Genomic DNA, 14,577 nt, shown 5'->3' with positions numbered 1-14,577 from the left:
CACATGTCATCCATGCCAGGGTGTCCTGGAGAGCCCACGGACAGAGCCAGGAGCCCTGCAGGCCACCACAGCCACCGTCCAGGTGCCATTCCCACCCTAGAGTTGGATCATCTCCGGAGGTTCTGCTCCCCACAGAGCAGGCATGGTCCCACACGGTCTCTCCCCGAGACCTTCCCACACAGCCCCTCACTCCTCACACCGAGCCATCAGCAGCTGGCCCAGCGGCACAGGCAGGCAGGGATGTGCTCCCAGGGACCCTGAGCATCCTCAAAGCCAGCAGCACACCCTGGTCAGCAACACGCAGCAAAGCACACAGGGGATCAATGAAGCAACACAGCATTCAACTTGGGGTAGAAGTGCTCAGTGTTTGTACAAGATTCCTGACAGAAGGCATTCCCCTCCCTGTAGGATACACTTCCCCACTCCTGCAGCTCCTCTGGCTACAGGCACAGCCTCCTGTGTCATTTTGCTGCAGCACGCTGGACGGCAGGCTGCCTGCAGAGCTGGGACTCCCCACGCTGCAGCCACTGACACTCCATCTTCCCAGAACTGGCAGCGGCGGAGAGGTGAGCCCAGGTCAGAGGGATGCTTCAGAGGCAGGAGGAGAAAGTGGCCAGTGTAAGGAATGTTAACAATGCTGGGTGTTAGGGATCTTCAGTGGTGGCTTGGTTTTAGGCCCTGGCAGAGGCCACCTTAACAGAGACAACAAAAGAGGTTTTAATTAAGGCAGAAGAGTCAGCTCAGACAGCGAGAAGGAAGAGCAGGCCAAGAAACAAGTAATTGCAGTGACATATCCCTTCATGCATTACAGCTCTGCTCTCAGGTGGTTGTGGAAATTCATCACTCAGACTTTTCCAGCTGCTACCCCACTCCCAAGCTCATATCCCTCCTCCCACTCCTCTCCCTGCTGCTGTGGCTGCTGATCAAGCGATCCCAGTGAAACGCACAATGTGGTGTTAAAACTTGGAGGAGACAACACAGCAACACAGCACAGACACCCCACTCCTGCCAGACACTGCTGAGACACCCTGGAGCAAAGCAGTGCTCTGAACTCCTGACTTGCAGGAAATCTCACAAGAAACCACAAACCTGTCAAGTCTGTGACAGAGGAGGCCTCTCCGGCCCCTCAGAGGGAAGAAGCAGCTGTTTCACACTGTACTGCACTTTTCTAATGCACAGGACAGCCAGAATAGCCTGTAGCACTCATAGAACAACTGTGGTTCATGCCCAGGCACAGCAGGAACCTCAATCTAGTTTGGTTTGAAGAGTCACGAGTCACTTGAACAACTGAAGAGGCTTTAATTTATGTACAGTAAAAATACAAACCAGTCAGTGGTTTTACATGTGATGTACAGCAGCTACTACACAGTTAGTACTCATACAACTATTTGCTATTAAGGTGTATCAGCATTTGCTACACAGATCAGCTGAGGCTCCAGGGCTGCTCATCCACAGCCACACACCTACCACACACCTAATACGTGTCCTGGCCCCAGCTGCTACACTACAACATGCAGGAGCCCCAGTTTAAACCTAGAGCAGGACTATGCTAAGCTTTAACAGAGCACAGCTAGAGCAGGCAGCCAGTTGTCTGTACTCAGGTACACAAGCATCAGACGACTCCAACTTTCAGAGCTGCTCTCAGCAAGAACTATTCCTGCTCTACTACGTGTTCAAAATGAAATCTTCACTCTTTCTAAGAAGTTTGACTGTCATTCTTAAGTTTCGTAATTCAGAAAAGCACCAAAGAGCTTTCTGCAAATACAGACTCTGGGTAATAAATGGGCACAGCTGCAGCATTCTCTCATTTTTAATAACCCACTTTCTGCTGCACTGAATTCTCTGAGTGACATGGCAATCCTCTTTTCAAAGGCCTTTAGCTCTTTATGGTCTGTGATCTTCAGGAAGTGGCACTGACCCCAAGAACACTAGCCCTGAGGGCTGAGAGCACAGGACTGAGGTCAGTGTGCTTCAGGAGCTAAAAGCTAAGAAACATCCTGTCAAGCACAGAAAGACAGGTGTCAGTGTCAGCTAAAACCCCTAAAAGCTACAGCAGGGTGATGAACCCCTGAAGAGAATCCCAAGGAGGAAAGGAAGAGGCCACACAGCTCAGCCTGCAGGCCCATGGGCAGCAAGTATTGTGCTAAAAGAAAGGTCTGGGTCCAATGAACCCTGGTAAGTGCCCACAGCACAGCCAGAACAGCCCTGCTGGGATGGAATCTGCTCCTAGCAAACCTTAGCCTAGCTTTGGGTTAGGACAGAGCTGAGCAGACAGGCTGAGGCTGCAGAGCATGTGTCAGCTCTGCCTCATTCCCCAGCTGCTGCCCCAAGGCAGGTGTTTCAGCTTTCCCAGCTCCAGAACATTCAGTGGCACAATTCAGACAACGTGGAATGGAGTACACTGGATGAGCATACAAAGGCTGAACAGGACACAGCAGCTTTCACAAGGGACTGCTTGGCCAGGCTGAGGCACACGCACAGGAGTGCTCAGGAGAGCTCTGGCCTCACTGGACAAAACCCCTCTCCCCACCCCAGAATGCTCCTGTGTGCCTGAAACGTGGGAAATGGGCTACTAGACCTGAGTGAGTGGCAAGAACTTCTGGTAATAGCTCTTGGTAACGTCAATCATGAGTTCCTGGGTGCATTCCGGGAGCTCCCCGGAGAAGAGTCCTGGAAGAAGAACAACGGTATGGCCATCAGTCATCGTGTACCAGGCACTAAAACAGGGAGTTTCACAAGTTAAAACTGGTACTTTTCAGTGCACCAAGTGCCTGATACCTTTACTTTTGGGCACTAAATGCTAACGGGCACCTTTGTTATAGAAATCCCATTTAAAACAAGAATATCCATGTTATCTGCACTTTTGTGCAAGGCAAGATAGAGGGAGCATACCTGGGCAGCCCGAGAAGACAGTGAAAGGTGGAACTACGGTTTCAGGAGGAAGTACTGTGTTGTCTAAGATTTTGCAGCAGTCTTTCAAAACACATCTACGTCCCTAAAACAGAGAACAGGAAAAGTTTATATTTACAACACTATAAACATGAGATTTTCTTACTGATATGTTACCTAAACCTCAAGAAGATTAATTGCTCAAAACATATCCTTTATAAGAGATCACAGAAATAAATCTTTACCCTGATTGAATGCTCCTCCCAACAGAATTAACATTTCTTTTTGAGGAAAAATGTCTGCTTGCTTTCAACTAGCACAGGTACAACTGCACATTAACATGTCAATGTTCAAACTGGCACCAAAAACCCAAGTCAAGCAGTACCAGCAAGGCCTTCTCTACCTCAGCACACAGTAGCCTTGACTGTTTGGTCTTATTTACACAGAAACACAATTCCACTTGTACTCTGTGGCCAGGCTGCCTTCCCCAGGCAATCCCACTAGCCACAGGGACAACACTGCTGGGATGGATTTTCCAGCCAGCAGCAGCTGTCCTCAGAAAAGTAAAGCTGAAGGCTCAGCTTCCTGCAGAGAAGGAAGAGGAGCAGCAAGGAAGAGCAGAGAGGTGATCCTGCTCCAGCCAGCTGGTACAGACACCGCTCACCTGCTGTCACAAGGCCTCAGCAGCAGCCAGGAGTTTACAGAAAATACAGAAATGGCACTCACAATGACACAGTTCTTGCCTATGTGCACATAGGAGCCGATCTGGGCCGCGTTGACAACGCAGTCCTCTTCTATGAAGACATGGTCACCAATGTGCAGAGGGAAGAAAGCCACCCTGCAACAGGAGAGTATTTGTGTCCAACAAACAAACTGACACTTGGACCCAAAATCACCCTGTAGAGTCTCCTGTCTCCAGATGGATTAACACACGTGGATCCGGTGCTAAGGGAGACAGAACAGATTCTGGATTTCTCCTCTCTAAAGGACGGCCCAAAAGAGAAGGAAGATGTTGTGAATAAACACACAAAAGTGAAACATGCTCTTCACTTTGCTATTTTAATCTATCCCTTTCCATCCAACACTCTGATGGGAACACCAGCCCTCAAGGCACAGCTCAGCATCTGAGGGAAAAGCAGGTTTGATAGATGCATTTCTGCTAAGTGCTGCAAAACGAACAGAGTTCTCAGAACACAAGACTCCGTCAAGTTGACAGATTTTTTAGGTATCTCCCTAAAGGAAGAAGCCCCTTACCCTTTACTGAACTTCTTGAAGGGGGGCCTGATGACGCTGCGACTCTTGACCACGCAGTGCCGTCCCACCCGCACGTTCGCCAGGTCACCACGGATGATGCAGTCGTTCATCACTATTGTCTGCAGAAGGACAGACAGGTAAACCCGCTCCCTTTGCTACCTGTGCTGGCAGTTACTACACAAACTCATGCCGAGGTCTGGTCACCTCCACAAGATTATCTTACTTAGGGAGGATTCTTTCAGTCAAAAGAAAAGTGACAACAAAGCAAAGGTACAGGAGGTTGGTACCAGCAGTTGCGCTCCTGGTCGTGCCAGCGAGCATTACAGAGCCAGGCTCAGGCAGAGAGCAGAACGGTGCTGCTCCGGGGATGAAGGCAGCGGTCAGTGATGCTGCGGGACGGCAGCGCCGGGTACCGCGGGCAGGGCACGGGGCACCGCCCGGGGACACGGCAGCCGCGGCCCGGCGCTCACCTTGCCGTTGAGGACGATGTTCTGGCTGCCGCACAGCACGGACTGCCGGCTCACCTTGTTGCCTGAGGCCTGCGGGGAGAACGGGCGGTCACGGCGGGTGTCCCGGGCCCCGCAGCGCCCCGGCGAGCCCGGCCCGGCCCCACGGCCCCCCGCTCCCCCCGGCCCCCCGCTCCCCGCCGCCCCGCACCGTCTCGATGTACTCGGACTTGTTGTAGAGCATCTCGCCGAGCTCCATGGCCGCTCCGCCCGGCCCCGCCCGGCCCGGCCCCGTTCGGCCCCGCTTCCGCCGCGTCACCTCCGCCGCGCCCGGCCCGGCCCCGGTTGCCATGGCGGCCCCGCCGGCAGGGGCGGCCCTCAGCGGCGCCGACAAGGAGAAGGTGCGGGGCTGGTCCCTTCCCGGTGCCGGTCCCGTCCCGGTGCTGGTCCCGTCCCGGTGCCAGCCCCACGGGTGTCTCTTGCAGCTGCGGGAGAAGCTGGCGCTGCTGAGGCGGGAGTACAGCGAGACCGTGATCCGGCTGCGGGTGAGCGGGCCGGGCCGGGCCGGGCCGGGCCGGGCGGGGGCACCGGGGCACCGCGAGCCGCTCCCAGCCCCGCCGGGGTCTTGTGTGTCCGCAGCGGGCGCGGCGAGCCGAGAGAGCCAGGAACCACGGCCGGAGGGAGCGGAGCCCCACAGGTGGGAGATGGGGAGAACGGGATGCCCAAGGTGGGAGATGAGGGAACGGGATGTCGCGGGTGGGAGATGAGGGAACGGGATGTGCCAGGTGGGAGATGAGGGAACGGGATGCTCAAGGTGGGAGATGAGGGAACGGGATGTCCCAGGTGGGAGATGAGGGAATGGGATGTCCCGGGTGGGAGATGAGGGAACGGGATGTCCCAGGTGGGAGATGAGGGAATGGGATGCTCAAGGTGGGAGATGAGGGAACGGGATGTCCCAGGTGGGAGAAGGGGAGAACGGGATGTGCCAGGTGGGAGATGAGGGAACGGGATGTCCCAGGTGGGAGATGAGGGAACGGGATGTCCCAGGTGGGAGATGGGGGAACGGGATGTCCCAGGTGGGAGATGAGGGAACGGGATGTGCCAGGTGGGAGATGAGGGAATGGGATGTCCCAGGTGGGAGATGAGGGAACGGGATGTGCCAGGTGGGAGATGAGGGAATAGGATGTCCCGGGTGGGAGATGAGGGAACGGGATGTCCCAGGTGGGAGATGAGGGAATGGGATGTCGCGGGTGGGAGATGGGGGAATGGGATGCTCAAGGTGGGAGATGAGGGAATGGGATGTCCCAGGTGGGAGATGGGGGAATGGGATGTCCTGGGTGGGAGATGGGGGAATGGGATGTCCCAGGTGGGAGATGGGGGAATGGGATGTCACGGGTGGGAGATGGGGGAATGGGATGCTCAAGGTGGGAGATGAGGGAACGGGATGTCGCAGGTGGGAGATGAGGGAATGGGATGCTCAAGGTGGGAGATGGGGGAATGGGATGTCCCAGGTGGGAGATGAGGGAACGGGATGCTCAAGGTGGGAGATGAGGGAATGGGATGTCCCGGGTGGGAGCCACAGGCAGCTCCCCAGGACAGGGCGGTGGGAGCACTGGGGACGCAGTGGCTGCTGTTGCCCCTGAGTGTCCCCATGGAGGGATCTGCTGAGGATGCACCCGGCCCTGCTGACCCTCACTCCGGGCCCCGCTGTCCCCTCGGCCGCTGAGGCCACATGTGCTGCCCCCACACCCCACACTTGCCCTGGGCTGAGCTGTGGTCTGCAGTAACGTCTGCTCTGCTTTCCTCCTCACCAGGTCTGCAGCACTCCGACCCTGACTGTAAGATCCCCATCTTTCCCTGCTAACAAAGCCTAATTTTACCATGTGGTGTTTTTGTTGGACAGGACTTTAGGAGTACTTCACACGTGTTACTTCACACATTTTTCCCCCCAGGTTTAAGAGATAATACATGTCCTAGTGCTGACAGAGGTGGGCCCTCTCAGGTAGAGACTAAAACCTGCTCTGATGCTGACACGGAGAAGACAACATCTGTCACAGTTAAGCATGTTCCAGAACTCTCCAGTGATGAGGTTAGCCCACAGGACAGCTCCCAGGCAGAAAGCTTTCAGGCCAGCCAGGAAAACCCGTGCTGTGGGATCACCAGGCCTGCCCCTGTGGAGAAAAAGCCCCAAACCTCCCGAGGAATGATGAAGCTGCGGAGACGGACGAGGGCTCTGGAATCAAAGGAAAGGGAATCAGTGCATGGTGTGCATCTAATCAGTGCTGGTGAAATGATGAAAAATCAAATTGCCAGTGCAGAGGAGCTTCAGTCACCAGTGTTCAGGCGCAGCAGCCTCTCGCACACTGAGGAACCTGCTCAAAGGGCACCTGGGGTGGTGCTTGTGCAGGGAGAAAGAAACATTTTCACTCCTGATGCAGCATCTGGATCCCCACGTGCCCCACATCCCCACATGAGGGACAGCAGCGACATCTGGCAGCCTGAGTCCTCAAGGGCTGTGGCCACACCTGAGAGATGTGAACCGTGTTCACAGCATGGAGCCTCTGTTTTACCTGACCCCAGAGGTGATGGCAGAGAAGAACCCCCCAGTATAATAAAACAGGCAGAGGTTCAGAGTTTGTGTGAAGATCAGGGAGAATTACGTGGGCTCCTGGATTTAATGTCAGAAAACGAAATATTGCCTGACAGCAGAAGTAACACCATAACCGAGGAGAGCAAGAACCACAAAGGACATCAAAGTGACACTAATACCTTAAATCCCTGTCCTGCAGCTAATGCTCTGGACAATGCTGAAGAATTCTTGGAGAATCAACAGCTTGAAATTCAATCAGGGCTTCCTCCTGACAAGGCAGCAGCTCCTGAGGGCACGCTGAGCTCCTGCACGGTGGTTGAAGGGCTGCTCTTCCCTGTTGAGTACTACGTCAGGACAACACGCCGCATGTCCAATTGCCAGAGGAAGGTGGACCTGGAGGCTGTGATCCTCAGCCAGCTGGGCAGGAGCAAGAAAGGTCAGCGGAGTAAATGCAAGCAGAAAGATGCAAAGCCCAATCAGCCCTCCCAAGAGAGAGCTGAGGATGATTTGGAGCCAGGGGTTGTTCCCTTCCCTTTTCTAGGGGCAGAAAACAATCAAGCAAGCTCAAGTAGTTCTCAGAAATCTCTTCCTGCGTCCAGCAGCAGCAGCAGCAGCACTTCTCTTGAATCCATTTCTCAGAAAAGCATCACTAGCACAAGGCAAGAGCAAAGACAACCCCAGAGGAAACAGAAGGGAAGAAGAAAATCTGCCTGCAAAGCCCCCATGCATCCAGTGTCACAAGAGCTTATAGAGAGTCAGGATCCCACAGTGGCCAGCGAGAGCAGTGCTCTGCTCTCAATTGAGAACCAGAGTGAAAAGGAAAACTGTGATGCTAACCTTGAGAGGTCATCCTCAGATGAGAGGAGGTTGTCTGGTGCTGCAGCACTGGGCTCTGCAGGAGTGACTGGAGCTGCACAGCCAGCAGGTCCTGATCCTCCTGTGGGCAGGAGCCAAGCGCCAGGCAGATGCCATAAGGCTTTGTTAGAGCGGGTCCAAAATCCCCGCCACAGCAGCGATTCCCTGAGCCCGGGCAGTGACACTTTGGCCAGCCCTGTGGGAGATGTGGAAGCCAATGCTCCTGTGTGTCAGGGAGATAAACATCCAGGGCAGCAGCGTGTGACGAGGCAGCGAGGAGCCGGTGACCCTGTGGTCAGTGTCCCTGTGCGCCGCTCCCTGCGCTGCTCTGCGAGACACGGGGCCCAGACAGGCTCAGCAGGTACTTCCTCACAAATAAACTCCCCAAAATGCCCCATTCCCCACAGCAGGGAACATCCCTGTGAATGCAGACCCTGCTGTTCACACCCTGCTGTGTTTATGCAAGAAAATACAATAGGGGTTAACTATTATTCTTTTAAAAATTAGATTTATTTTTTTAAAATGGATAATTGCCCATGTTCCTTGAACAATTGCAGAAACTTCTGCAGGTAATGAACAGAGGAGGAGCAGGGCTGGGAGCTTACTGAGCTGCCCTTGCTGTTGGAGTGAAGGTTGTGAACACTAGGGCTGGTTTGCTAGCAAATGGATGTTTGTCTTTTCCTCCAGCTATGTCTACATGCTAATGATTATTTTCTCCTTTCTGAGGGTCTGTGAATATTGTGAAAAGAGAAAGTGCTGGGAGAAAACCAATAAACCAAATTGGCTGGGCACTCAAGCATATCTGTCAGGCTTTGGTGGTGGTCTTTGAGCCAAAGGCTTGATCCAAAGATACAGAGATACTGCAGAGTGTAGTGTCTTTCCAGAAAAGTGCCTCTTCCCTGTGTTAAGATGAATATGATGTTTTGGTTTTTTTTAAAAGACACCCTTCATGAGAGATTGTGAAAAGGCAAGTTGCTGGTTGTTTTATGATGTGATGATCTGTCTTGTACTCTTGTGTTTAGATGGCAGCAGCAGAGGACGCAGCTGTCCCGTGGGTTCACAGGGTCCTGCTGCCCTCGAGCTCCCTGCTCTGGACCCCAGCACTCGTGGCTCCCTCTTCTCCTTCCGCAGCCTCCAGTGGCTGATCCCTAAGCTGGGCATCAGGGACTTCCACCTACCAAATGAGGAATTTGGAGTGCTGAAACTAGAGAAATTGAAATCTTGCCCTGTGAATGACTTGGAGGATTTTGTGTCTGGGGATGGTGTGGCTCCGGAGGACACACCAGATGCACAAACAAAGCCAAAAGAAAAAAGTCTCAGGAGTAATTTGATTTTGCCTTCCAAACTTGGATTGCCTGAACTTCCTTGCATGGAAAGCCTGACTTCCAAGAAGGAGCTTTCCACCCATGAATTGCTATTTACTCCCATGGGGACTGTCTTAGCTGAGGCTCCTGCTCACCCTGAGTCTCAGATTTCCTCCTCTGTTTTTCCTGCTGTGGGTGCAACCCCAGGTGTTTTACCTTCAGTGCACAGTGAGGTCTTCCCTGACACATCTGTACCTGCCTTGCCAGCAACCCCATCTTCCCCCAGAGGGGCAGCTGCCCTGGTCCTGGGGGATGTGGCACACAGAGACCCTGCTGTGCCACTGCACCCCGACAGCTGTGCTTCAGGGGCTGCCACAAGCCAGGAGGAGCACGGTACAACAGCTCCTTCAGCAGCTGAAAGGGGTCCTGAGAATACATCTGATGAGACTGTGTCCTTGGAGAAGCATCAGCAGTCAGAGAACAAAGAGCAGGAATCCTGCAGAGCTTCACCTGAACAGGTAACAAGCAGAGATCTTTGTGAAGGATACTAAGCCAGTGGTTTTGTGGGCAAATCCTTTTTCCAGAGCCCTGTATGACTTCAGGGAAGAGTTCTCTTTGCATGAATTATAGCAGTGGCATGCAGTATCTGCATGAGTGACAGAGAATATGCAACAATTCTCATTCTTGTGAGTGCTGAATATAATTTCAAAGTTGAATTATCCTCATTCTTTCGTTCGTTCATGCAGAAAAAAGATGTAGCAGAACAGTTGACTCCAGTGCTGCTGGATGGCCCCAGAGAAGAGAGCTTGCAGTTTGTGTCAGAGCTGAAGGTGAGAGAACAGCAGGGAATTGTTACCGTGGCAGCCTCAGCTCTACAAGACCGAGTTTAACAAAAATGCAACAGGTGATGTTGTCTATCAGAGGAAAGGCAGCAGTGGTTTGTGTTGGGCAGGATTCCTCATGCTCGTGTGCCGTGGATGTGAGCACGGTGTGGTGGGCAGCAGCTGGCCGCAGGGAGCTGCGAGTGGTCACTGCCTCCGAGAGCGCCGTGGCCCTCTGGGAGCCCCTGGCACCCGACTGCTGGGGAAAGGTCTACACCTGGCACCTCACAGAGGTATGAGCACACTCCTTACTCCTAGAATTAAGGGCACTTTCCTTGCCCCATGTGTTAGTTCCCAAGTTCCAAGGAGCTTGTAGCTTGTATGGTTACGTGTTACCTGCTGGAATTTAATACCCCATGCACAGAATGGCAGCTGCACTTCACTTGTGCTTTTTCCCCTTACAGTCCCTGGAGACACGTCTTGTCTCTTGCATCAACAGGGATTGTTTAATTAGGCAACCAGTCAGCAGAGAGTTCAGCTGTTCATTTAAGTGTGCTTCTTGAGAAGGGTCTGAAAATCAGTTCTGCTCCACATCATTTTACTTGAAACATTCTAGAAAATGAGAGCAAAGTCAAAGGGATACTGTGGGTGACACTGAATTCTTGATTTCTTGTCCCAGATTCCTGTAATCCAGATTGTTCCTCTGCCAGACACCTGTAACCTTGTATGTGTAGCACTGGGAGAGCTGGAGATTGGAGAAATAAGGTTTTGTATTTATTTCTTACTAGTGCTTTACACCCTGAGTAGTTGCAGCTCAAGTCCTTATGAGAAGTGTTTGAAATTATCTTTTTACCTATGAGGCACTTTCTCAGTTGTTTTAACAGTTGGAAAATATGGAAGGGATTTCTAAAAAATCAGCTATAAAGGCCTGTTTATTCACCTCAGAGTGGCAGACTGAACACAGGCTGATCTGTGTATGCCACTGCATGGCTTCCTCCTGTCACGGTGTGCTTGTCTCTTGATTTAGGCTCTTACTTTATTCTTCTGAGACTGACTCATTCAGGCACTCCCTAGTGAAAACTGGGAACATAAAAGCAGTTGTTGGGCTAAAGGACCGGAGGCTGGTGAGCAGCAGCAGGACCATGCAGGAGCAGCAACTGGAGATGATTTTTCTCTCAGAGACAGGGGGGTGAGTCTGGAGGTGCTGCTTTGGAGTGCTCTCCATGTGGTGGGTGTGATAAAAGTGAGGAAACACGTTGGATGTAGAGCAGTGTCATGTTCCTCTTGCAGAACTTTTTGTTTTACCTGCTCTTCTCTGTGCTGGTCTCCCTTTAGGTGCAAGGACAGGCAGACTCTGATGCCCCCTGAAGAAACTGTTACAGCCTTTGCTGAAGTGGAAGGGATGAGAGAGGCCTTGGTGGGCACCACTGCAGGGAACAGCGTTGTGGTTTGGTGAGTGTTTCCTCTGCCGCACAAATTCAGGGATTGGAGCAGTTTCATTAGCTGCAGGGTTGTACAGGGGTGCTGGCTGGCTGCTGACCCACAGTGAAATGGTGATTGTCAGAGGGGCTGCAGTGTGGCACCACAGTCACACAGCCAGGGAATGGGCTGTGCTGCTGTAATTCCATTGCTTTTGTATCATCCTCGCTACACCCTTCCTGTCTGTTGGCTCGGTTTGCTTCATGTGGAACCAAACCCATGTCCGTCCTGCATAGGGGTGTAACTGATTAGAAATGCGTCAGAATTTGTGTTTTCACCAACTGCAGGAATCTGAAAACAGGTCAGCTCCTGAGGAAGATGCACGTTGGTTATTCCTACCCAGCTTCCATCTGCCATCGAGCGTATTCTGACTCTGTACGTACACAAAATCCACAGTTCCTGCTTGGGCTGCACTCACTGGCATGGGGATATAAAGGATTGAGGTTTCTAGAGAATACACTGCAGATAATTGAAGGGTAAACAGGTTACCAGGAGAAATAAATAGCCCACACTGGTTGCTTCAGCTCCTGCCTTTCTGCAGAGTGCTAATAAAGCGGGAGCAATGCATCCTGGTGCATTCCAAAGCTGCAGCATGCTGTGTGTGGGAAGCAGAAGTGCTGTGGCCCAGGCCTGGTGCCTGCCCAGTCTCTTCCATGTCACATGTGGAGGCTGCCAGCATTAGAAACCTGTTGGGAATGGTTCCTCTGGACATACGTGCCCAAGGGAATGAGCTGTGTAAAACCAACATTCACACTAATCATCTTTCCCCACATGCTTCTACCTGTGCTGTTATTCCCAGTGGATTTTTGTGGTTTATCAAGGATTTGATTGTTTTCAGGGAGCATGTAACCTTTTGGGACAAGAATGTCTTGTCCAATAATGGTGCCTTGAGTCAGACTCTCTGGAGTCTTCCTCAGATTATCCATCCCAGGATATTTCATACTGGTATGTGGCTGTTCTGGGAGCTACTGTTTTCAGTTGTGCTCCTTTCCATGGAATTCTTGTTACATTTTAAGCTTGTAGGGATTAAAATGTGACCCAGAAATTTTACTTCTTTTGTGTTTTGAAGTGTCACCTCATCCTATGGCAGGTTTAGCTTTTTGAAACAGGAAGAGAAATTCATAAATCCCTTGGGTCACTGAGCTGTCACTCGGCTGTGTTGCATCAGCCCTTATCAGCCAGCAGCTGCTTTTGCTTTTATCTAATTTGATAAGGAAAGTAAACCATTTCTGTTTTCTTCAGTAAAAATAATGCATCACTGTTCACGGGGCTGTGATTAGAGAGAGTGTAGCAATTAATTTTTGGAAAATTATTTTGTTTTTTTTCCCCTCCTGCTGTTGTTTTTAGTGATATATTTTCCTTCTGTATCAGGGCCTTCTGTTTGTTGTTTTAAGCCACCCTCATGCCAAAGAGAGCGAGTCCTGTGGAAGCCCAGCGTTCCGTTTGGTGGCCTTCAACCCCCGCACGGGCCGGAGCGCGGGGCTGATGTTCTCGTGCCTCCCCCCGGGCCGTGCAGGCAGGTGAGTCCCTGGGGCTGGGCTGGCTTTGGGAGAGCCCCTGAGCAGCGGGGTGGCTCTGGCAGGGATCCAGTCGCTGTCTCCCTGGTGATAAGGGGCTGCAGCCGGCGCTGCCGTGTGTCCGGGGGCTGCTTCCTGCCCTCTTCCCACAGCAGGCTGTGTGCTGACCCCTCGCCCTGTCACCGTCACCGCGGGGACACCGGGCTGGGCTTGGGCCTCTGGCTGTGTCCCCCAGGGGCTGGGGCTGTGTCCCTGGCTTCCTGGGCTGAACCGCTGTGCCTGCAGCATTCCATGCTGCCAGGTTTGTGTGGGGCAGCTGGCTGCAGGCACACAGCCTTTTCCTTCCCGTGTCCTGCATTTTGGGGCATCTCCAGGGTCAGCCCTGCAGTGTCCTTACACAGGAAATGTGATGGATGTGTGGGAATAGTGGTGGACCAAGGTCTTGGTTACTGAACAGTCATGGAATCACAGCATGGTTTGGGTTGGAAGGGACCTTAAAGACCATCCAGTCCCACCCCCTTCCCCAGGCAGGGACACCTTCCACTAGACCAGGTTGTTCCAAGCCCTGTCCAGCCTGGTCTTGAACACTTGCAGGGTTTTTTTTTAAGAGTACCACTTTTTAAAGAGTACACCTGTTTCAAGTATGTTCTGAGTCTCCAGGAGGATTTCCTTGGCCTCCTCCCTTCCCAGTTGCACTGGAGGAAGAGTCTGGACTGCAGCCTGCCTGCAGTCGCTATTAATCTTTAACTGAGCCCTGAGCTAGTTGAGCAGACGCTGCCAGGCTGTTTCTGCACATCCCCTGCCGCCTGCTGACCCCCGTGTCCCCGCAGGTACCTGGAGGGTGACGTGTGGGACACCGCGGGAGCCGCCGTGCTGACGTCGGGCGCCGTGGCCGTGTGGGACCTGCTGCGGGGCCGCTGCACGGCGGTGCTGCCCGCGGGCCCTGCGGGGCGCTGGGCACTGGCTCGCTGGGCCGCCGGCGGGGCCGGGCTGCTGGCCGGGAGCCGCACCGGGACCGTGCGCCTGTACCGGTACCGGCCCCCCGAGCCCGGAGCCGCCTGACGGAGCCTGACCGTGGCTGTGTGCGCTGCCATTAAACGTGCTGCCTTTGGAACCAGCCCGTGTCCTGTCGCTGCTGTACGGGGAGGACCTGGGGGCTCTCATGGACACCTGGCTGTCCCTGGCCAGCAGTGTGTCCCCGGGGCCAAGGAGGACCATGGTGTCCAGGGTGCACCAGCAAGAGCATTTCCAGCAGGTCATGGAGGGGATCCTTCCCCTCTGCTCAGCCCTGTGGGGCGTATCTGGAGTGCTGTGTCCAGCTCTGGGCTGCTCCGGACAGGAGGGACATGGAGCTCCCAGAGCTCCAGCAGAGGCTGTGGAAATGATGAAGGGACTGGAGCATCTCCCTGATGAGGAGAGGCT

General features: G+C 53.3%; 2 protein-coding genes across 6 annotated transcripts; one reads left to right on the top strand and one right to left on the bottom strand.

Moving 5' to 3' along the window:
* Positions 1 to 347: 347 nt before the first annotated feature.
* On the bottom strand, positions 348 to 4,915 carry DCTN5 (dynactin subunit 5). Its single transcript, XM_058849319.1, has 7 exons — positions 4,801 to 4,915; positions 4,614 to 4,682; positions 4,144 to 4,262; positions 3,616 to 3,727; positions 2,893 to 2,995; positions 2,579 to 2,670; positions 348 to 692 (listed from the first exon to the last, which is right to left on the bottom strand). The coding sequence occupies exons 1-7, from the start codon at positions 4,846 to 4,848 to the stop codon at positions 672 to 674; spliced, it is 564 nt and encodes a 187-aa protein (XP_058705302.1). The 5' UTR covers positions 4,849 to 4,915; the 3' UTR covers positions 348 to 671.
* On the top strand, positions 4,847 to 14,271 carry PALB2 (partner and localizer of BRCA2). 5 transcript variants are annotated; one of them, XM_058849314.1, is made up of 14 exons: positions 4,847 to 4,990; positions 5,075 to 5,134; positions 5,229 to 5,286; positions 6,404 to 6,427; positions 6,542 to 8,395; positions 9,057 to 9,856; positions 10,085 to 10,168; positions 10,291 to 10,452; positions 10,839 to 10,924; positions 11,187 to 11,348; positions 11,495 to 11,611; positions 11,926 to 12,013; positions 13,010 to 13,158; positions 13,986 to 14,271. In XM_058849314.1, the coding sequence occupies exons 1-14, from the start codon at positions 4,847 to 4,849 to the stop codon at positions 14,215 to 14,217; spliced, it is 4,020 nt and encodes a 1,339-aa protein (XP_058705297.1). In that variant the 3' UTR covers positions 14,218 to 14,271. The 5 variants fall into 5 exon arrangements, with proteins under 5 accessions (XP_058705297.1, XP_058705296.1, XP_058705298.1 ...); XM_058849313.1 differs by having other exon boundaries at positions 5,229 to 5,316; XM_058849315.1 differs by lacking the exon at positions 6,404 to 6,427.
* The last annotated feature ends 306 nt before the right edge of the window (positions 14,272 to 14,577 follow it).

Source organism: Poecile atricapillus, chromosome 14 (genome assembly GCF_030490865.1).
Source record: "Poecile atricapillus isolate bPoeAtr1 chromosome 14, bPoeAtr1.hap1, whole genome shotgun sequence".
Lineage (NCBI taxonomy): Eukaryota > Metazoa > Chordata > Aves > Passeriformes > Paridae > Poecile > Poecile atricapillus.
This window is presented reverse-complemented; position numbering and strand designations above follow the sequence as displayed.